Source organism: Synchiropus splendidus, chromosome 6 (genome assembly GCF_027744825.2).
Source record: "Synchiropus splendidus isolate RoL2022-P1 chromosome 6, RoL_Sspl_1.0, whole genome shotgun sequence".
Taxonomy (NCBI): domain Eukaryota; kingdom Metazoa; phylum Chordata; class Actinopteri; order Syngnathiformes; family Callionymidae; genus Synchiropus; species Synchiropus splendidus.
Window position 1 is genome coordinate 20,728,327 of NC_071339.1, and position 23,945 is coordinate 20,752,271.

The 23,945-nt window shown below is 41.7% G+C and overlaps 1 protein-coding gene across 2 annotated transcripts; it reads left to right on the forward strand.

Annotated features, from left to right (window-relative positions):
- The first annotated feature begins 207 nt into the window (after positions 1-207).
- On the forward strand, positions 208-23,693 carry eya2 (EYA transcriptional coactivator and phosphatase 2). 2 transcript variants are annotated; one of them, XM_053868937.1, is made up of 16 exons: positions 208-715; positions 9,364-9,417; positions 9,572-9,610; positions 9,847-9,973; positions 11,003-11,119; positions 14,426-14,502; positions 14,591-14,774; positions 15,257-15,390; positions 15,531-15,614; positions 18,796-18,885; positions 20,294-20,352; positions 21,280-21,440; positions 21,529-21,643; positions 21,716-21,837; positions 21,903-22,003; positions 22,746-23,693. In XM_053868937.1, the coding sequence occupies exons 4-16, from the start codon at positions 9,871-9,873 to the stop codon at positions 22,824-22,826; spliced, it is 1,428 nt and encodes a 475-aa protein (XP_053724912.1). In that variant the 5' UTR covers positions 208-715; positions 9,364-9,417; positions 9,572-9,610; positions 9,847-9,870; the 3' UTR covers positions 22,827-23,693. The 2 variants fall into 2 exon arrangements, with proteins under 2 accessions (XP_053724912.1, XP_053724911.1); XM_053868936.1 differs by having other exon boundaries at positions 209-715; positions 9,852-9,973.
- The last annotated feature ends 252 nt before the right edge of the window (positions 23,694-23,945 follow it).

A 23,945-nucleotide genomic window follows, 5' to 3' on the forward strand; every position in this document is an offset into this window, starting at 1 on the left:
TTTAACCCCTAAAAAGAGGGGAAACTAACTTCTAAGTCACGGCTCAATGGATGTGGTTTAAAGCTGTGTGGTGGATGAAAATGCACACGCACACACACACACACACACACACACACAGAGGTAAAGATAACAAACAAGCATGATAAAGCTGTCAACAGCCCGCAGATGTTTACCTCAAACTAACAAATCCTCAAATGTGAAGTGCAGCTTCAGCTTCACAGGGGGAGACTGAATAGCAGGAGCCGTTGTGTAAACAGACGAGGAGAAGAAGCTCTTGACTAAACAAAGATTCGCAGCGGAGATAGTGAAGAAGACGAGGCCGAGCAGAGGAGCGTGTTGTTGGGCGCTCGCAGAGGAGGAGAGGAGGGGTCCGGAGATAAGGGGCGCAGTTGATGATTGCACGGTCTGTGGAGGAGGGAGAGGAGGAGGAGGGACAGATGTGAGTGTTCATTTACTTAACATCACTTCCACGCCGTCGGGAAAGCAAACACACTCGTCAAGCGGCGGAGGAAAAGTCACCAGTGTCTGCTGGAGCTCATCGACCCCGCCGCTGCTGCCTGTGTCCGGGAAGCTCCGCGTCTGCTGGACCGCGCCTCCGGAGCACTCGAGAGGGGGAACTTCTCTCCAGTCATCGGTGTCTCTTTGGGGCATGGAGGCAACTCTTCTCCCTTCTAATCGGATTTGTTTTCCTGCGGGTACTCATCACTGAATAATGGTAAGACTCCTATATCACAGATGTGTTCTTTATGATGTTGACTTGATTTATATTTTCATTAAAGAATCAATTTGACAGTTTAAATTCTAAATACCATAGAACTGAAATAAAATAACAAAGAACGACAGACTATTTTATTAGCACAATTAGCATTTAGCTTTGCGGACAGCGTCTACATTTAAACAAGTTGAATATGATAATTTTATTAAAGATATTCTCCACATTAATGACTTATCGGGCTACGAAACTGTATCAATGCAGTAGAAAACACAGTTTAAATCACGTGTGGTGCAGCATAAACAGCCACTTTATATCCAGCTTCGAAGTACATTTATCGTATTTGGTTTAGCACCTAGCTTTGACCGTTTCTGTATCCCAAACAGCATTTCAACTTTGGTGAGGATTTGTTGATACATTTTCATTTAAGTATTATATATTCATATACTGACTACACTGTCAAAGCAATATTGGCTTTTTACACTAAGTTAGTTTGGCGTCACACGTCGTCGAAATAGAATGTTTTTCTTGATAAAACCAGCTGTAAACCTGTAAAAACAGCTATTTTTATTTTTGACATGAATACAATTAATGAATATTAATGAATATATATAGTATAATATATTTTTTTTAAATGTAGTACTCTTTTTTTAATTGAGACAAATAAATGTTGTACTGACCTTCATTTTGAAGCTAAGATTCAGAAGTAATGTGTTTTAATGTTCCGTATATCTCTCAATTGCTTGAATATTATTCAATTAATATGTATGCCAGAGACGTCTTTAAAGTTGTTGTATTTCTTTGTCAAAAATTGAATTTATTTCAGCAGTGACATACTTTTTGAATTTCATATAGCTGAGCCATAAAATGCTTTTTTTTTTAAACTGACCTTGACGTTTTTAAATCAGTTTGTTCCTCAGCTGTTCCTCACAGATACATGTGTGAATGCTGTTCCCCTATATTGACTAGCTTGGTTTGTCTTAGTGCTGCTTGAGTCCACTCAATACTTGCTGCTTGACTTAAATACAGGAGATTGCACTGGAATGAGTGACACCCCTCACATTCACATAGAGACCCTCACTAACTAAATTAGGGGAGCCTCGCTAACCATTTTCAAAGGCCCGTATTCATATTTTTCAAGGACCCCCTTCATGAATCCAGACCGATGTTTTGCCAGCACCATTTCAACATTTCTCACGTCTATGCATATTTTAAAAACAGAACAATTGATCATTTAAATAGTAGATGATCATTCTGATTTTATTTGAGAGTGTAAAACTATTTTGAATGTAGAATTAAAATCCAAAACAGAACTGAAGTGTTTTGTGAGAATTTTTGTTTATAGTATTTCCTGCGTCGGATTCACAGCCTCAGGTGATTTTAATCTTATCTTTGCATATATCTTCTACTGCTATGCTCCTACTAAACCAAAAGTGTATGCCCAGGCGTGTTTGATTTAACACTGCGGTTCATCTCATAATAACATAAGGCCTCATTTCCCCCTTCACGGCAGCTCCAGGACCTGCGACACAACCTCATCCCCAGCCCCCAACCCGTTTTCACGGTTCTTATTACTTGCTCTAATAAATTGTGAATAAGCAGTGGCCCAAAAAGTCCCGGACTGCAGGAGAATTCCCCATCCTGTAGCGCAAGGCAGCCCCTCTTAAGAAAACACAAATTATTTCCAAAAGCTCTCCCTATCCAAACGTTCATGGAATGATAAATATTTTCTTAGGAAGCTTTCTCTTCCTGACTTTATCTGCATCAGCTTCATTATATTCCGTCTCCTTCGTCCACGAATCTATGCAGCTTCTGTGCTTCTTGAGCATTTCTCATCACATTTGATGTTAATCCTCAGGCTACTGAAAATGTTTCTTTGTTGAAATTCCAAACAAAACGCAAACGTATAAACAACAATTCCTTATGATGATAACCCAAATAATGTTGATCCAAACACTTCAAATCGAGGCGGATCAGGAGTGTGACATTTCCGAATATTTGTCATCCAACAAAGACGTACCGAACTTAATTGTACGCCGCTTTTATCGAGAGCCCAAAAACAAAGTAGCTGATGTTCATCATTTTCGCCATTTTATTGCTTGAAAATTAAGTTTTTGATTGCTCAATTTTAAATGCAGAAAAATTATATTAAACCTACATACTATAATAGATTCCTTAATAATTAGTGAATGCTTGACTTAATTTATATTTAGCTCAATTTAATCTAAAATGAAAAGCTCCTTAATTACTTCTACAGTATGAACATGTAAAATTAAAAAAGGAAATTGTGAATTTGCCACATTTGTTTATTACAACACACCCTTTTTTATTAATACACACAGGTTATTCTTATGTTTAAATCAATATTAAACTAATGTTACCCACAGTTTTCTTCTTCAGTGGTTTTGCATTATATGAGCTTCTGCAGTTATTTCAATGCTCCCTAAATACTTTCTCCTCCCACCTCCCATTCCAATTTTTTAATTCCCCATGGCCCTGAAAGCTCCTGGGGAGCCCCTAGCTGAAATCTATATAGTTGTGCGCCTGCATATGTGAGCGTATCAAACGCTGGTCAGTCAGCAAACGACAGCTGTCTCTCCGGTTATCTCCTCCCTCCTTAGCTCATCAAGAGCATGAACGGAGCCACACACATCGAGACTACAGTAACCATATTTCATTTTTCCACCGCTAATAACTTTCCAGTGAAAAGGGGGAAACTAATAGCTCCCCGTGGCTGCTCAAGCTTGTATTTTTAGGTGTCAGAATTTTTCTATGGTATTACTTTTCTGTTCTTCCTTCTCTTCCACTCTGATAAAATCTCATTGGCCTCTCACTCTTATCTCAGCAGACGAGCATAAATCTCTATATTAGTCTTATTTTTTCACTCACTTTCTCCGTCCCACACTCTCACACGTAGTAAATCCTGCAGTAAAGGAGTAATTGGACCTGGGTCTGTCTGTAATGCCTGTAAGCTACTAGCAAGCTCAGTCAGGCCAGCTGTTAGCAACTAGGGCGGCCAGTCGTGGAGATGGATCCAGGGTGAAGCGCTTTTGTCCTAATGACTAATAAAGTCGGAGAGTGTGTGTTTCTGCGAGCGCAGGGAAGGAAGGGGCACTCACGCAGTGTGGCGTGTGTCGGTTTTGAGTAAGCGGAGCGTGCGCGACCACCCTCTCATCACTGGACCAGATGTTTTTCACCTGGGAGCCAGACCACCATCTGACTGGGGTCAGTCCAGTTCTCCGATCCAGCACCCTTTTTTCAGGGCTGCTGGGAGGTCTGCCAGCTGTCCCTCATTCTGACCCCCGCGCCGGGGCACTGATTTAGGGGCGACAGAGTCTGTGCCTTGGGGTAGGTGGTCTGTTATAATGAATATCTTGATAAATGCGCTTGAGATAAGTGAGGAAAGAACCATGTATAGTGGAGCATCTGAGAGGAAAGCAAAAGAAGTCATTGAGGAAGGAGAGGTAAAGTGGTGAACAAAACACTGGCATTGTTGAGTAAAAAGGTTTGAATTACCTTGGGATGGGAAAGGGGGACACTTCTGTCATTAAAGTGGTGAGTCAGTCAAGTGGAAAGGGGAGGCCACTAAGATTGGGGGGTTCAGGTTACATTGTGCCGACAGGCTGACCAACAGGTTCACTGCTGGAGGAGTTTATTGACATCCCTAAAGTGATATGCCGGACTCATCGATGTGTAGTATCCATCATAACCGTTTGTAGGAAAGTTAGGGTGAAGGCTCTGTGTTAAAATTTAGTTTAAAGTTGAAATTTAAATCCAGACACTTTCTTCTCTGTTCTTCACACTAAAAACATAAAAGATTTTGGATCATATGCGAGACAATACTTCTTTATACCTTTTTTTATACGTTTTTATATTGGGTCAGACCAGACACAGGTCATCTGGAGACTTAGAGTCAATGACAAATCCTTGAGTTTCATGCCAGCTTTGAAAACCCTTACTTTATTATAATAAAGCTAATCTCGACTTCTGATACCAGTTGCTTTCCTGAATTATTTTGCACCGTGTGTCGTTCATTGTGCTGGAGATTTGGTTCAAAATTCCTCTCAAGTTTGGTAAAACAACTCCTTTGCTCGATACAAGACACTGACTTGCACATGCAAACTGCTGATCGGGCGGCAAATTAGTTGCGTAGATGCTGAACTGGTTGCGCAAGTTCAATGGTTTATTATCTAAACACAAGCTCACAAGACGTGTAAAAGCACTCTTGTTTTTTGATTCACTCTTTTCAGATGGAACTATATTCATGCTGCTTACACTTTGATTCTATGATGATATAGATTTGGGGTTAATACAGTACATTTATCAACTTTGCCATCAATAACAACCTATGGAGTCTTATTTACAGGTGAGTTGTGGTCCATTTGGGCCCATGGTTTTGGTAGTTAATCTCCAGCCAGGCTCATGTTGTTTTTGATGGAGTCATCTTACTTCACTGCTCACCTATAATAAGATGCAGCAGGTTGCAAAAGGCGAAGGGGTGTTTCCTTTGCCTGATATGAAGAAGGAATAAATATGTCTTTCAATGCTGCTCAAATATACCAACATAAATGTAGTACTCCATAACAATGCTACAGTTGTGTAACATGCAGTGTCGTACTCTTCATTCTGATTGATATAGATGGGTTATAGCCTCTCAGTCATTTACCGAAAGAAAGCAGGATGATAGAACTGGACTGATCCAGATTTAAATGCACTTGTTTGAACCCATACATGAAAGAAAAGCAACTTTGTTTTTTTCGAAAAAAAAGATTTAATTTGAGCAAACAGACTTTGGGAAGTGCAGAGTTGTGTACCGTCATAAAGTCATGTCATGTCAACACAATGTAACCAAATTACCAAAGAAAAAAAAAACTGTCTGAAGCAATAATACATTTGGTAGAAACTACTCAATCTTCTTCAATTGTGAAGTCAGTCTCATTTGAAACTATGTTCCCTTCTGTCCTGGAGTGATGTGCACTAATTCTACATGAAGCTAAATCAGACAGCGAAGACAACGCACACATCCAGCATGTGGGTTGCTAGCTAGCTTGTTTTTGTTGTTTTCCATAGTGATGCTTTAAAAGCATAACATAATGATGGTGGAAGAAAATGATAATGCCACTCAAAATAGTTGGCCAGTGGCTACTCTTACCCACAGTCTACTGCCAGTGTATTTGTAAATGTTCTGTCCTAACCTAAACCAAATGTCTTGCTTCTAAATGTTCCCAGACCCCAACTTTTGTCTGGAGGCATCCCAAAAGGCTGTCATATTTCCAATGCAGTATTGACATTTTGCATTTTTGTTCACTGCTGTATGATTTTACTTCAGTTAATTTATGGTTTTGGAAAAAAAATAAAAATAAAAATAAAAAATAAATAAATAAATATATATATGTCATCAATTAAATGGGGGGCCACTTTTGTACCTTCGATCCAAATGTGTTTAGCGTTTCATTTCATTAAAATCTGCCGACTGGAATCATTCTCAACCCGGGTTTGTGCCCTCTCAGCAAAATGTCAACTTCTGGCGCAAACAAAGGCTCAACAAGCTGCTTCTGCCATCTTCTCAGAAGCATTCTTTTAAGTTTGTTGTTGGATGTCACTCAGAAGACAAATGGGAATATTCTGTCATTGATTCAGTCTGGCAACAGCACCCGAGTGCATTGTGGGTAAACAGGCTTGTACACATAATAGAATAATTGGACGATGGGTAGCAGCCTTGACAATTTCCTTGGCGGCCAAAATACAGAACCCTTAAACTGAATCTACGATAACTGTTTGAGTGTCTATATGGACCTTCTTTTGTCTGTAAAAACAAAACATTTTGTCTACTTGGAACATATTAAAGACAGGCGAACATTGTGTAACACAACGTTGTGTGTGCATGTAGTCCAGAACATGAGGGAGATCTGTTCTCAATGTGAAGATGAATAATGACAGGCTGAATTGAGTTTGAACTAATTTCTCCTCTGACCTTGAACATTTTTTATTGTTATTTGAAATTAAAATCACAGTTTATTCCACCGCTCATATTTTTATGATTAGTAGAAAAAAAAAAGTTCAAACCACAAACAATTGTAAGGAAACTATTTATTCGTTTCCTTTTGTGGGTGCGTAATATTTGCGTCCTCCAAATCCCTCCACTCCCATAATCAAGTTCCGCTCCCAGTTGATTTAAGGTTTGCTTGATCTATCGGAACAGATTCAGAAGAAAACAGGATTCTTGCTTACAGCGACTGTTTTTCATTGATTGAGCCAGGAAGTCGCTGTCTTTGAATACTGTATTTTAAACACAGCCTGCTATTCAGAGCATTATAATTAAACCTGGACTAGTGCTGGCAAACATGAGAGCTCCCACGGAATCAGCTTCTCTTTCCAAACGAAGGGTTCTTGGTTGAGACTGTGAGCTGGGCAGAAGCTTTTTGAAGCTCTTCTCTTTGATAGAACCTGTGTATCTGCGAAGTGGCATCACAGCTTGTTCGCAGACTTTTAAGTATTGGCTGGCAGATGGTGCACATTTCAAGTGTGTGCCCCCTGATACTGTTGCATAGTGTGGTCCCTTGTTCTATGTCTCTTATCAGTGACTGCACAGCAGCCAGTTGACCCCCCACCCCACTCACTCCATTGCCCCCCACCCCGAGGCACTTAGAGAGTCTGTTGAAATTGAGGGCTCCAGGTGGAGCCCCATATGGCAGCGAAGCATCCTGACAAGCTGCTGGTTAAAAACCTAAATGTTTCAATCAAAGGTCAAACTATCTGAGGGTCACCACAGGCTGCAGCCACTGTTCACACCACTGTTAAATATTATTGTTAACTCAAGCCAGAAAGCAGAAGTGTTCTGACCGTCAAACAATATGAGCAGATTTTAAGACATTTTTTAGATTCCGCCCGGGACTGTTTGACTTTAAGCAACTAACTTCCATGTATAAAAAATACACGGTATTTACGTCGGTATATTTCTCAAGCTGCGTGGAACTATGTCAAATGTCATTCCATCTTCGAGCACAATGCCCCATCCTGTGAAGTAATCCATCAGCACATAGGACGAGAACTCGATATCCGTGAAATAATTGGTGGGCTAGCAAAACCCTGAGACCCAGGTGAAGCTGGTGGGACTGGCTCTGTGGCCCCATGGCCCGCCCGTGGCCCGGCTGGGTTTGTTTTAGCTTCGATTTCAGCCCTCAGCCCTCCCCTTCTCTCCTGAGCTCCCCTCGTCTTCCCTCCGGTGTCCTGCAGTTCCCATGGCCTTGTGCGCCCTCCACCCAAGCCTCACCCTCAACCAGGAAGTGATTTTTGAGATCTCAGAATCATTTTAGTAGGTTTGTGCGTGTCACGAGGACGCAGCCGAAGTCCAGAGACAGTTTGGATAGTTACAAGACCTTCGGCTTCCTGCTCTGGGCGAGCGTTTCCTTTCTTCATGGAGGTCAAATAGACACTGTGTTTTTTGGTGATTTCATTGAAAATGATCATATCGAAAATGTACTGTCCACCATAGCTACACGTAGCTTTATGTCCTAAACCTTTGTACTTTTCTTGTGCACTATTGTAGCACGGAAATTGAAAATACAATCAAATTATTCATAATTTTTAAAGTAATTTATTCTGTTTTCTCCCTATGTTCAGCGATGTTATTGGTGATACCGAAAATATTATTATTGAAGAATATGTTGTTTTCTATTTAAAGCAAATGTCGATAATATAATTGTATGTTTCGCTTCTCTTCATGGCCACTGATGGGACAACTGAAACCTCAAATGATGCATGTCATTTTTCAGCGTTAATGTCTTTGTCAGCATTTATTTTTTTCTGGTACTGCCATAAATCTCGCCACTTTTTAAAGTTTTTTTTTTGCCATCATATTTCAAGACCATCATCTGTCTCTGTCGCGATGTTGTCAGCAAGGCCAGAGGTCAGCGAGTCAGCTGCAGCTTAAATGTCCGGAGGCAAAGAGCGATTGAGACAGAAGGAGGGAGCAGGAGCGATTGTATTAATTACAGGGTTTGAAGATGTTTTTTCGGGATGAAATTTATATTCAACATTAAACAGTTACTTCGTTTTTACAGAGAGCTAAAAAGACCACTTTCTCAGGTGTTGCAGAAAGTGTTTCTCAGTGAACATGCCAGCCAGTTGGTTGCAGTTAATCTTCCGTGCCAGTTGCTGTAATTTAAATCTTTGGAAATGTGAGAAATTCTATTATCTGACGGAACACTGCTGTGCTTTTATCATATTGGCAAATGGTCACATTCTTGATTTCATAATGAGGTGGAAGGTTGATGATGACGGTGAAAGAGTTATTGTTTTCATGTTTGAAGTGGGTTTGAAATAAAAAAATTTAGAAGATGCTACTTCTATAAGGACAGCCAAAGGACCCGCCATAGAAAAAACAGCCGTTTCCTCATTCTATTCTAATGGCATCGACCTTTGACACCTGTGAACCATGATCGCTTTGTAATGTTTTTCTAACACCCAGTCAAAATATAAAAGTTGTTGGATCTTTGCCTTGGTCCTCTTGAAGAGTTCTCTCAATAAAGTTGTGAGCTCACAACTTGTTATCTTCTTTCTGCTGGAACAAAATGCCTGAGGCAAATTAGCACCTGTCAGTCACCCACATACCTGTGTCCTAATGGCGCTTTCTGCTTTTGTTTCCTCAGGAGAATTAACAAGTGAGGCGGAACCTGAATAACAGCAGTGGTGACAAAAGAGAGGTGAGTTGGCTTTTCTTTTCCACCATCCACAGCGAGGTGGATTTTGAAAGGCGAATTCCGAGCTTTCTTTTTCAGTCCATCGTATTTTTATTGCAATATTACAACAAACAATGAGTTTAACAGTCTTCTCACTTGTAATGTATCTTTCTTCCAGGATATTTTTTTAATTTTTCCAACGATAACCCGACAGCAGGTAAGACTTCTGTAACTTCTCCCTAACTCATGGTAAATCTGTGTTGCAAGGAGAATATTGTTGTACTTTGAAAACCCATGTTTGCACTTCAGTCTTTTACAATGAAGAATGAATAAGGAAATAACCCATTTCCCTTTTCAGATTATAGACAGTTGTTTCTTTGGCTGGACAGTTCCAGGAACAATTAATTCCGTGAAAATGGTTTGGTTCCTCATTGATATCTTATCTTTTTTAAGATCAGCTGACAAGGGAAAGGTGTCATGGCTGCGTACGGACAGACTCAGTACAGCCCCTCCCTTCAGCCTGCGGGGCCGTACACTCCATACACACACCACACGCAAGGATACAGCATGTCCTCTTACAGTGAGTACACATTCCCAAACACACACACTCTCCTTTTCTGTGGCTAGCGCAGACATTTGGAGCCTCATAAACATGTTATTATAGAATCAAACTTGATTGGCGTGGTTAACTGAACGTGCACCGACAAAGACTTTCTTGGCTGATTACATGTTCCTTAATAAACTTGGAGAAAAGTCCTCGTCATTTAAGGTTTTCTTCCTCTTTATTGGATTGGACCCTTAAATGCCACAACACAGCCTTAATGGTGTTTTCTTTCTGGTGTAAAATATAAAGGAATGCTCTGATGTGGTGCACTTTATTAGGTTAAAAAAAACAATTTTACATAAGAAATTGAATTACAATGCATTGTGGTGTTGCGATATAAATAGAAAAAAGATGGAGATAAAGAGCGTTTTATTTTTATGTAAGCTCACAGTCATCATGCACACAAACGCTAACTCTTAACTATCAGAATTATTTCAGTTAATTCCAAACAATTGTGGAAAAACACTTCAAATGTAATTCAATATTCCAAGATGAAATCAAATACTTAAATGACTATTCCATCCTAAAGTGACAAGTATCCTGATATTGACATGTCCCTTATCAGTCCCACATTGGGGAAACAATGTATGTTACATGTTGTCTCATTCTGATAGTTAAAATAAATTTGAATTTGAGCTTAGAAATGAAGTATATTTATTGTAAATTTTGATTCATGAAGGAATGAGGTGCAGCCCGTTGGCTTGTCCACAGAAGAGGTTTACCTAATGGAACCATAAAGTCCTATATTTTACCATCTGTACCTTCCCTTGTGGTACGCAGAAATATTGAAACTAGTTTTTGCTCATTATTGGAAGAGTCCAACCTTAACATGACAAATGATTGTTATTGCAAAGACGATAACAGCAGTGATGAAAACATGCTTTTTGCAATAATGATCCTGCCAACGTTTATCAGAAAAACTAAAGTTTAAAATGAGAAAAACAATCTTAAAAAATAATGGGTTCATCCTCCTTCATTCTTCTGACAACTCTGTCGTATCCGCAGACATAAAAACTGAGGATGGTCTGAGTCATTCTCCGGGACAGACGGGACTTTTGGGCTACTCCAACTTCAGCAGCCCTCCCCCCAGCCAGAGCCTCTACAGCTACTCTCACACACATGGTACGTCTGAAACGCTGTGTGCGAACATCCAACTCACCAACACACACACACACGTGCATGCACGCTTCATACACAGGAGCTTTGATTTCGACCTCACTGGAATGAGCATCCATCCTCGTTTTTCTCTCCCTCTTCTTTTCTCCGTCACACCTGTTCTCCATTAGCTGCGGTCTGGACTCCTGGCGTCAAAAGTCTCCCCACCCCTCCTCTTTTCTCAGGGTCAGGCCCCCTTTCTCCACTCAGACCAACAACTCAGCGGGCATAAGCATGTGTCTGAGGGAGAATTGTGGGGAACGAGAGACAGCAAACAGAGAGACAGAGGACAGGATTTTGAGGATGGGAAAGAACTTGGAAAGTCTTGAGATCTGCGTCGGTGATATAATTGGGTGCATATCTGACTACATTTTGCCCACCCTCTGTCTGAGTGGGAGACATTCCCCTGGCCCCAAAGCATGACTTGGTCAGCACAGTTTTATGGCTTTGAAATCGGCATGTAATTGACCTTGTGTGTGACAAGGGGAGGTGAGGTTTTGTTTCGACTCTAGGGCGAAGAAGACCTGGAAGTTTAGTCATCATTGGGAAAAGTTTTTCTGCTCATAAGTGACAAAATGAAACGTGGCAACATGACCACTTATTGAAGCATGAAAGGAGGTAAGCCTGACCTGTTCCTTCCATGGGTGTCTTTAACTGGATTCTTAAATCTGTAGATCAGAAAAAATGCTTATTGTTTGGCAGTGGAATTAGACTTTGTGGGACAGGTGGTCGAAGACACTTCTGACTCTGTGTATATGTTCATACAATTCCATAGTACTGCAAGTATGGGTTTTGGTGTGAACAGCAAGGATCTTAAGAGGTCCTAATCCTACATTTTCAAAGCTTGGCCATCGACTTTCTGGGGCATCATTTGCTGGGTGCTGTCCAGTAAAATGCTCAAACAAAGAAGTGGACTTAAGTCGGAACTGGTCATTTGGTGATTTTTCTGGAGGAGGACGAGATGTTATGCAAATTCAATCGACTAAAAAGATGAAAATCCCAGACCCGGTCTCTGTATTTTTTGGGACATTTTTTTAGGTCTCAAAAAGAGAGCACGTCATTTAAAAAATGTGTCACGATAGAGCTGTAGCTGAGTCAGAATATAAGATTGGGACACAATACAGATGAGTATTCAGACATGCAGCGGTCATTGGTGCCGAGAGGAAAAGATCCAGCATTGAAATCTAAAAACCTTTGGCGTCTTGTGCGTATGTAGTCAGATTTGTTAGTTGGCGTTGAGGACTGAAGTGCTTACAAAGTATTATAAGACAAGGTTAATGTGCCAAGTAACTTTGTTTCAGTGATGCGTCATCATAAAGACACGGATGTCACGATGAACTCAGGAAGCACAAACAAAAGTTCAGCCAAACAATGGAAGTCCTTTAAGCGTAGGCTCATAAACGCAGATGGTGTTTGGTCGCGAATGTAAATGTCTATGTTCTGCTCAATCAATTCTCATCCCTTAACACACATGTCCTTTCATCTCTCTGAAATAAATTCAGATGTCAGATATTACGCAGGAATGTAAATATTCTTGTAAACACATGTTTGATGAAACCTCTGATGAAAACTCAAGGCCTTCCAATGTCTCAGTGCTTTGAAAGTGCAGTCTGAGTTTAAAACAGACTCTTCCCAAACAAAATAATTCAGTTGGAATCGTTTTAATGCACAAAACATTAGCTGCAAACTTCAAAAAGTAATAAACCGCCACAGCAACCGAATGTTTGTTGGATTTCAGAAAGTTTCCATGTATCCATTTTTCTCCATACAATACACACTGAGGGACACACACCACAAAGCTGTATGCTCAACTGAAACCAAATGGCGACAACATGAGAATTTTTGTTTACTCTTACAGACCTCCTGCAACTTTTGTGGGGATCTTTGCGGATTGTTGTGGTTCTTCCATTGAGTCATAATTCTCTTTTCTCAGAATGTAGATCGCAGTGAAAACAGAAGGAGCGAGACATTTTGTCGTAGAGTAGAGTAGAAATAGACCAGTCCAACAATGTGTTGCAGCTTGAAGAGCCAAGTATATTATTTTTCCATTGTTGATGAATCAGTTTGTAAAAAAAAGAATATATTTGAATTGGGATTGTCCCTGTTATTCTCCATTGATCCCTCCATTATGTTTGATACCTCTGGTGTTTTGACAGATGCTGCAAAGTTCAGCAAGATTTTGGCTTTTTATGAGTTGACAATTTCCTTGTTGCCATTTCGGTAAACTCATCTTCATTTTTCAAACAATTCAAATGTGTCTGTAGCTTGAATGTTGCCCACGCTCCTCTTTCTTAAAGAGGGATGATCTATGTAGGCATCTAATTTGTCCAGTCAGATAAGGTCATCTTCACACTTGTTTGTAGATTCTGCTCAGAAAACTGAACAAGAAAAAAAAACGTTCAAAGCAGTGCCGATTTTGACAGAATATTTTGTTTCCCACTGACTGATGAAGGCTAGGAGCTTGATGCATTCAATGTATCTGTACACTGAGTTTTATGAGCCTCGATAAAGGAATAATTTGAATGTGAGACTATGAAAGGCTGTTGCCTTTAAAAATGTGTTCTCCTTGGATAGTTTGCATTTTTCTCAAAGAACATTTTGTTGCTGCAAATGTCAGCAAACTTGACAGATATCTTTACAAAACTTGCAGTACAAGCAGCGTCTTAAGTCTTTGACACAATATTCATGCTTGAGTGAATTCCAGCGCAGCACCAAGGGCCAAGTACATGTTTTGTGTATTCATTTGGTTTATTGTGGTTTATTTGTCGCATTATTATCAAATGTATGGTTTTAGTGTAGCAGAGGGTGTGATAGACTTTTATGAATTTAGTCATGTCTGATTGGACCATTTTATCAGTCTAGAATCTTTGCGCTGCCTGGATGTGGAGTTCTTCATAATAAGCTACACACAATACACTCGTTCACCCCAGCTGTGTCAAAAGTTCATTCGAAATTCCTTGGTTTCAGGCCAGGTCTTATGCATAGGAATTCATTGAGTTACAGTAAACAACCTGCGAGTCATTTCAAGAAAACAGCTGATCCTGCATGACACATCAAGCTGATCAGCGGAATAAGTAGTTACATATCCAGTGCAGTAACAAACTTTTACACGCACACATGAGGCCTTATGTCAAGCGTGAATCAGTCAAGTCATATTCACCGTTTCTGTGTGTAAACGTCATGATTTTGTCAACTTTGAACACAATTTATTACTTGTGATTATTTCATCCGCCATCTTGACCCAAGGTTCTGACATTTGACCTCATTTCTCAGGTGGTGGCATTCCATCTGGAATTTTTCAAGGAACCCATGCGATTTCGAGTTCAACCCCTTTCAACCCCGCGCAACAAGTGAGTGATGTCGACAACCGGCGACTGCAGCAACTGTCGCTTCTTGTTAAGCCCCGATCGTGTTTAATCACCGTCATGTCGTTCACAGGAATTTTCCACCTACTCCAGCTACAGCCAGAGCCAGTACTCACCCTATTATAACTCACATCACTACAACAGTCCATATTTAACAAGTAGCAACATCAGCCCTGCTGCCATCACGGCGCCATTAGCCTATCAACACACGGAGCATCCCATAATGCTACCCAGTCACAGTCCAGAGTCACACACAGGTGAGTTTGGTTTGAGTTTATGGTTCACAAAACGAAGCATGATGCCATGAAGTAGGAAGGAAATGAAGGAAGTTTAGACCATGCTTGTAGGTTTGTCTTTGTGTGAAGGGCAGCTTCTCAACACAACACAAATAGAATGTCAGTGGGCTCATGTTAGAAGACTGGCTTGAGGTGCAGGCAGCAGGGGTGAGAATGTGGAAGTGAAGGAACAATGACAGGTTTGGAGATGATGGAAGGTGTCGAGAAGATAGGAGGCAGGCATCATGAAGACATGCTGGACATCAGCAAGCAGATGGAAAAGCCTGGAACTGAACTGCTGACTGCTTAGAAGACGTGGTGCCACAAAAAATGACCCACTAAGTGATGGAGTTCAACTGGACGTTGTTGAAGTCTCCTGAAGCACTGAAAACTAAGATGAGATTAGATTGCCTTATTCATGGGGAAACACAATATACACATATGAATTTGTATTTGTGTTGCAGGAGAGTACCATCCACCGCCCAGCCCCCCCACACCAGGTAAAGAAGAGGTCCCAGCACGACGGGGCTCTGATGGGAAGTTGCGAGGGAGAAAGCGAGTGAGTGACCCCGCGCCGCCTTTGGACTCCGATATAGAGGTAAACACACCGGCTCACAGTTTTGAAGAACTTCATGATTCTTTACAATATTTATTTCCACCTCCCTCTGCCTCACACACACTCACATCAAACACAAACTTTCCAAAGTTTAACATTTCATATCTGCTGTTTCGCTGCAGCGAGTGTTTATCTGGGATCTGGATGAAACCATCATCATTTTCCACTCGCTCCTCACGGGAACCTTCTCGTCACGATTTGGCAAGGTACGTAGAGGCCTGCTCCGTCACTGTCAGTGAGTTGTTCACGCTGACAAGAGATGATTACACCAATTATAGGCCAGGTTTGATGCGAAACCACCTCAACAGCCTCATCTTCCCGTGTCACATCACCCCAGCCCCGGCATCGCATGCTTATTTGAGTAACAGTTGCAGGTTTAACTGCCCGAGTTGAGTCCACGACCTTTAGTTCTGAGCTTTTTCACACGCTGGCTGTTTTGCCTCTCTGCCCCGATGTTTCTTTTCATAAAGCGCGAGGGTTGTTTAGCTACCCCGACGTCCCACCGCATGATTGACAGCAAGCGGGACCTTCAGACAACAGTCCAGCTGCTGACGCGGGGCGGGCCGTGGTGCGTTTCTTGTTTTTGGCAGCAGATCTGTGTTTTGAATTCCCATGGTCCCCCTGCGGGTCGACACAGGGCTGATGGGGAGTTTGAGAGCAGCGTCTCTCTCGACTTTACACCACCCCCCCCTCAAGGTGGAGTGAGCTTGTTTCTTTTCTCTACATTCTAAGAAGAGTTGAAAACAGTGACAAGAGATAGAGAAGAGTGAAGCGATGTTACTGGTGAGCCAAAGAATTCCTCCCACCACCCGTGTGAGATGCTTTGGACGAAGTCCCACACCAAACTTCCTCAATCCCCAGAGAAATGGGATGTATGACTTCAGAGGGACTGAGTAACAATCCGTTGAGTCAGGACGACCTTTTCAGAGTTATTTGTCTTCCTCCCTCTGCAAAACATCTTTGCCATCTAATGGCCTGTATCAAATTTTCATCTTCGATTCTTCGATAGAAGCAGGGTGTTGTTCACATAAAGAGCAAACTAGTGGTTTGAAGTTTGGGTAGGAGCAGTCCGTCTCTTCATATATCCAGCCGGAATGTGCGACTTCAGTCTTTACCATCTTTCTAATGGGATTTTTCTGTGAAAAACATGGCAAAAACGGATGTGTCATTCATAATGTTTACATGTTTCCACTCCGTTTAAATACAGTTGAGCACGTGAGGTTCCATCTTACAAAGAGATCGTATTTCTGAAGGCGTGGCAGCCCTTGTTTAAGCAGTGGCGGAGCACCACTCTCGTATATATGTGGTGGAAACTAACTAATGAAGTTGTTGACACACTGACAGGAACAAGGAAGATGATAAATCAACAATTGAAGGTCAATTGTGCAACCTATTTTTGTGACTGGAAGTTGCTCATAGTTTTTTATTTGTTTATTTATTTATTTTTTTCATTTTTTATATCCAGCAGATTTGCCATTGTTCCTGCTAATTTAGGCTCCTCATTTTCATAATATAGTTCAGATAATGACCATGAAAAATATTTTTTCTAGTTGTCATTTCATTTGCGGCGGGGGGGTGGAGGGTAAATCCTTGCATAAATCCAGACGGGATAACATAACATTAACGTTAACATTAACAGCCATAAAAGGTGGGGAAAAAGTAAATGTCAATAGATTACAATGTTTAATCCCAGTTAGTCACACTAAAGCTAAGTTAACTCGCATTTAAAGGCAAATTAATCACACGTTTACAAGGATTTAAAAAACGCAACAGTGGCTTGTAATATTTACAATGTGCTTTTACCATGTTTTCAAGCCTTCTCAGAGCCTCTGAGGTCATTCTAAAGAGAGTTCTTGACGGTATCTGTTAAGTTGTATGTTTGTACGGGGAACACGTTATTGTTCACTCTTGTTTTCAACTTAAAACAGAGAAGAAATGTGCGATAAATTTGCCATCAACTGCGACCTAACAAAGTTGTAGTGCCATCAATTGAGATTATATTTTGTATATATTATATTGTAATTGCATGGACTGATCACATAGTAAATCAGCATGTGTGTTTTTACCATTTACAGAAAAACATAAGAAGTATAAATAAAAGGGTATTTGTCCAGACGGTATTTCTTTGGGGACGCGTGTCTGTCTCTCTCTCTCTGTCTTTTGCGTGGGAACCCTTTTCTTGTCTGGGCTTAAACAAAGACAGACTTTAAACTGTTCCTCTGAACAATAAAGGTAATTATAGATAATTATTTAATCTATTTCACAAGAGCGTCTCTTAAGTCTTAACTCCTCCTCACTTATTAGCTCTATTCATGGCGACCAATCCTCCCCTCACCCGGCCAACTCCACCCGGTGAACTTTTCCCAACCTCCCGTCCTCAGTTCCCTCTTCGCACCTTTCTTCTGAGGGGGGTGTTCATCATCTACCACACTACTCTCAGCTCCGCTTGTCATTCAAGATGCTCTAATCTCATGTTCACCTTTGGCTGACACCCCGGTGGCTCCTTCTCTGCGGCTGCCAACGACGAGCCGGCGCTGCCATCACGACAATAATCCTCACACACATGCGAACACACCTGCTTTTGTGGTCGACGACATGCCCACGCAGTTTTGCCCATACAGTTGTGATTCATGTCGGCCCCAAGGTTCATGATTTGTTTAGGAGAAACAAGTATGAGGCGGGTGAAATACAACACTGCCGAAATAGCCGGTTTCTTTCCGTGCAAGAAGAAGAAAATGTGCCGCGTATCAATGTCAGGCTGATGAAGCACCGTCCAGAAGTTTCAGAAAATCATTGTCAATATTGCAAGAAAAACAATGGGAAGGTAACTGCAGCATCCCACCAAGATGAGTGAGGCACAAGTTGGACACAAAGTTGAAGTGACGTGCGGCTCGCTCTGGAACAGATCAGAAAATTGGAGGGTTAAGAATCAGCTTTGGAGACGTCATTTCTGGCTGCTGACGCTCCAACCGGTTTCTGTCAAATCCAGTTGATGACTTTTGCAGAGCAAGCGAAAGAGTGTTTGGACGCCGAGGCCATGACGACAAGACAAGAGCAATGAGGAAGAAGGAAGGCACCAACTGCGAATCCACGATAAAGCCTCAGTCCAAAGCACACCAGTCTTTTCACTGAATCATTTCTTAGCGAATCTCTTAAATGCCAGAGTTGTTTTTAACTTGACGGGATTAAGTGCGTTTCAGTGAAACAAGCATTTGCCGTCCTGCAGGCCTGAGCTGTTGCCGCAGCATGTTGAATGCCTCCCTGCAGAATAATGACAGTTTGACTGACATGAAATGGCTAGAGGAGACTTTATGGTGCTACATTATTCATTCCAGTCACTGAGCGTATCATGTACTTTATTCTAACCTGTGTGTGTGTGTTTGTCAGGACTCCTCAAAAGCTGTGTCTTTGGGCTTGTGGATGGAGGAAATGATCTTCAATCTGGCTGACTCCAGGCTGTTCTTCAATGACCTGGAGGTGAGTCGCCAATATGACTTCAATATCAGGGAGCTTTTTTGCTCTAAAATTATTATTATGTATTATTATATGGTTATATTGCCTTTATTATTAGTATTATTATTATTGAACATTTAAATTAATATTTCATCACTGTCTGCGTGATTCAGTTTTTTACTTTAAGGTAAATATTTTGTCTTTCAGTTTTCCGTTGCCTGATAACAGCGTTGTTAAAACACGGAGTCATGAACTTTTTGCTAGAACTTTTAGTACAAAGTTTTGAACTGAATGGTAGATAATCGTGTGTTGTTTTCCTTGTATGTCAGTCAGGTTTAGTTTGTTGGCGCCGGGTGTGAACCTGAATCCCTCTGCCTTGTTCTCATAATGAAAGTAGAGCAGAACACTTTGTGCTGCGATTACAGGTGTGTGTCTGAGTATTAGAGAAAAATTAGTCCTGTGTGGGGAGGAACCGCTGCACAGAGGGAACCGGGCCAACAAGGCCATTTGCAAAAGTTTTTTTTTTGCCTTTGCTTGCCTTTTGTTGTCCACAGTAAATCACCTAAGCGCGCCGCTGCTGAGGCTTAAAATCTTAAGCTACAATTATCTCGTCCCAGCGTTTGTCAGTCGCTGCACAAAAGGAGTGTTTATCACTTCTGTCAGGACGTCCATCGCAGATTGTTACTGGCCGACTGCAGAGCCAGATTCAAGCTGCCGTCATGTACACTAACAGTAAATCACAGGTGGCGGTGTTATAAACATGTCACTCACTAGGTTTCCTTCGTTTTAATGCTCGAAATATATGTGGATGGCGTTGGAGGTTACTTGCAGGTCATTCATGTTTTGATAGGAAATTAAATGTTTTTTTAAATATAATGTGATGAAATTGCAAACAGTTGGATGCCACACATCCAGTGACTCTGGATTAAACATGCAGTTATCACCCGCACAGTTTAAGAGATATTTATTTTTAGGTCGGGGAAAAAAACACAAATCGTAAAAATCACCATGTTTGCGTGAGCGTGTCACAAAAATCTATTGTTTATGTTTATTCAATAAGATGGAGCTGAAGTGATTTAACACACCAAGGGCCTCACAAAAATGGGAGGGAGAAACACATCTGCACTCATGATAGGACATCGTAGCGCTAGTGTGGTCCAGAGTGGTGTCATATCAACTCTTCCCATCGCCAGGTTCCAGTCCAGAGGCGTTTCATTGAATGGCTAAAACCGAGCCTTGAGGAGCACCACAGATCAATGTTGTGCTGTAGACACAAACATTGTTAACCCTCTCAGGAGGTCCAGTAGAGACAGGGGATTCTGTTGAATTTTCTGAGTGAAACCGTGGAGACTTGCGGGATGTGCCTGAGCACGGCTCCGCTCTGAAACCGATCTCTCACTACATCCGCTCTCCTTCCTTTTTCATTTCCCAGGAATGCGACCAGGTTCATATTGATGACGTGGCGTCGGATGACAACGGGCAAGACCTGAGGTAAAGTTTCTTCTCTGCTGTGAAACTGACAGCTTTGATGAACCAGACTTGCCCTCTTGCTTTTAGTGTCGGGGGGGAAGAGAGTGGGAGCAGACTGCGTGTGTGTCTGCGCTTCCTCTGCCATATTGCATGTCACTGGATTATCCGACGCTTTCAATTGTCATCGCAACATTTCTCTATCATCCCCCCGCTGTCTCTCTCTGGCCAGATGTTTTATTAGGTTATATGGTCAGAGTGCTTTAAGACACTTTCAGGATTTGACTCAGAGCCAGAGAGTCTTAACTTTGGGCTCGGTCTCTCTTCAAATGTGTTTTTATATTTACTTTTCTTTTAATGCTTCGGCCATCTTTGTGGTTGACCGGGTAAGTTGAGATGGTTTTGATGAATCATTGTGGCCTTTCATTGTTGTTGTCTGGTAGGTGAATTGTAGTTTGGAAACACAACTGAAGGCCACAGTCTTTGACCGTGGGACTTCTAAAGTCCAGACTGCAGGTCAAATATACATGTATCCCCTGGTTTGAAGCTGAAGCTCAGTTATAATGTAGAATTAAAGGATGGGCTTCATGAGGTTTCATGAAACACTGTCTTCATTTTCAGAAGCCACTAGATGGCGCCCTCTACTTTATAGTATTTGGTTTTGACCAGTTATTTCAATTTCATGGCACTCTCTGCGTGTGATGCAACTATACTAGCGCCACCTACTGAGCTCCCAAAATGAGCAGCAGCTCATCACTACGACAAGTCACATAATGCCCTGCAACAAGTGAAGCTTTCTTCACAAAGGTCCGGTTTGACATTCTGTAAAGGTCTTGCATTTAATCTGAACTATAGCAAAGTATCTGTGAATATATGTAGTTTTTTTCCCCTCAAAATGCAGTAGTTGTGCACAGTTTTGTGAGTCATGTATCTGGACTTCTTTGGGTGCAGCACTTACAACTTCGGGACGGACGGCTTCCAGAGTCCAGCCGGGGCTGGCAGCCTGTGTCTGGGCTCGGGGGTCCACGGTGGGGTCGACTGGATGAGGAAGCTGGCTTTCCGCTACCGAAGAGTCAAGGAGATTTACAACACCTACAAGAACAACGTCGGCGGTAAGAGCGGTGAACGTTGAGCAACGAATCAGCCGCTCATATTTCCATCATGTGATATTGACATTTTTTTTCATGTCTAAATCCCCAGGATTGTTAGGGAGCCCCAAACGTGAGGAGTGGCTCCAGCTGAGGCGGGAGATGGAGGTTCTGACGGACCTGTGGCTCACTCAAGCGCTGAAGGCCCTGGCTCTCATCAACTCCAGGTGAGACGCCCAGCCGAACCAGACGCTGCAGCTCCGTCCGACTTGGTTTCCTCAACAACTTCTCTCTCTCAGGCCCAACTGCGTGAACGTGCTGGTGACCACCACGCAGCTCATCCCGGCGCTCTCCAAAGTTCTGCTGTACGGACTTGGAGCGGCGTTTCCCATTGAGAACATCTACAGCGCCACCAAGACAGGTGAGGGAATGACATGAAAATGATGACACAAGCGCAAGGCCAACCAGTCTCTTCTGTCTTCAAAGGCAAAGAGAGTTGTTTCGAGCGAGTGTCTCAGCGCTTCGGCCGGAGAGCTGTGTACGTGGTGATCGGAGACGGAGCCGAAGAAGAGACAGTCGCCAAGAAGGTGGGTGAGAAGAGCTCTGGTGACTTCAGCTGCAGACAAGCCTCTCGCACAACTGTGGAGCTAAAGCAGAAAGCATTTCTCAACAGTTTTGTGAAGCAGTGTCTGTAGAGGCCACTAGATGGCGCTTTGCTGTTCATCATTTTTGTCTTTGAAAAACGATTTCAGTGAAATAATGAACCAGGAGCGCCGCCTGCTGAGCGCTGAAAACAATATATAATATAATAAAAAAATAATATTTGAGGTGTGACCAACAAAAAAAGCAAACCTTGGTTTGTTTCAAACACAAGACCCAGGGGTCAAATCGGACGTGAGAGTGAGAGCTTGAAAATGAAATGTGGCTTTTGTAAATGGACTGACTGTTGTCACCGTAGCAGCGCGGGTTATTGAGAAGTCAGCCATTTGCCAGACGCGTCCAAACACTGATGCAGATGACAGCAGACTTCAGGGAGGAAAACCAGAGTCTGTTCCGAGCCAGTGGCGACAAAGGACTCCTCTTCTGAGGAGTGTCTTTGATCCAGTGTTGTCACCATTGTTTGTTGGACTGATGTGAACATTTTGGTCCTGTTTTAGATCCATTTAATGAGGTCACTGAGCTTCTAAATCACTGGCTTTATCTGCTCTGATGACATTCGCTGATGATTTTATCTTCTGTAATGCATTTCTACGAACCCACAAATCTTGGTTCCCTTTCTTGTTTTGAGCCTCCGTGTCCCTAACTGGACCCTGATTCTGTGTTTTTCAGAAGAACATGCCGTTCTGGAGGGTTTCCTGTCGGGCTGACCTGGAGGCTCTGAGCCACGCACTGGAGCTGGACTACCTCTAGTGGGCACCAGTCCATTCCTCCATTACCAAACGAATGAAAAGCTGCGGGACTTTTGGCTGCAGCTACGGCGGCGCGAGGCCGATCGGGGAGTCAGTTCACATGGAGATGTTGGCTCCAGGACACTGTGAGGATCCCGAGTTCAGAAAAGGACCAAAGTTTGATACTCCTCACTAACCCCAGGGACTCTGAGTAATACTGCAAATACTTCTCCATTCACACCAAGATGCAACAGCGAAACGAAATCAGGAACTGTTTCTGTGTTGTGTTTCTTGTTCTTCTGTTCATCATCTCATCAGAAATAGTGAGAAAAGATGTTGAATCTGAAATAATGTTTTTTTGTTTTTCATTCATTGGCCAAATTTAGTTGGTCATTATCCTGAAGTTAAAAAAAAAACACCCTTTATTTTATTTTCTACTTAAAATATTTATTTTAAATATTAGCACTATTTTGGAGGGAAATAACTGGATAGTCATTTGTTTGTTTTTTTTTCAAAAAGAGATACTAGAAAGGTCTTAATTTTCATCTGAAGTCTTAATTTTCTTTCCCTGCAACAAATGCTCCATAAAATCCCAAATATTTCTGTATATTCAACGCTAACATCAGTCTATATTGGTTATTAAAAAAACAGATTGTGTTTTCCCATGTCAATATTTATTAGCTGAGGTGAAGTTGAACCCATTGAAAGAGCAGAAATGTGGATCCTGTGTATGATTCTGATTTGTCGTTCATTTCCTGGTATCATGTTTGTAACATAGATGTTGTGGTTGTGCATGTGACTGTCAGTGTAGCTCTGATTTGTATATAAAGCTTTATTGTCCATGTCTTTTGACAGTTTTAATAGATGAATAAAGATAAATTAAGTGCATTGTGGGAGAACATTTGTCTTGTGTTGTTTGTTTGTGTTGGGGCTCGATGCAATGAATATTGTCATATATGAACACTGTCATAAGGGGGCAGCAAATGATAAGGAAGAGTAGAGGAAGAGCCACTTCTTCGCTTGAGAGGAGTTAGTCGAGGTGGTTCAGCATCTCACGAGGACGCCTCCCTTTGTTTATATATATATATATATATATATATATATATATATATATATATATATATATATATATTCATCATTT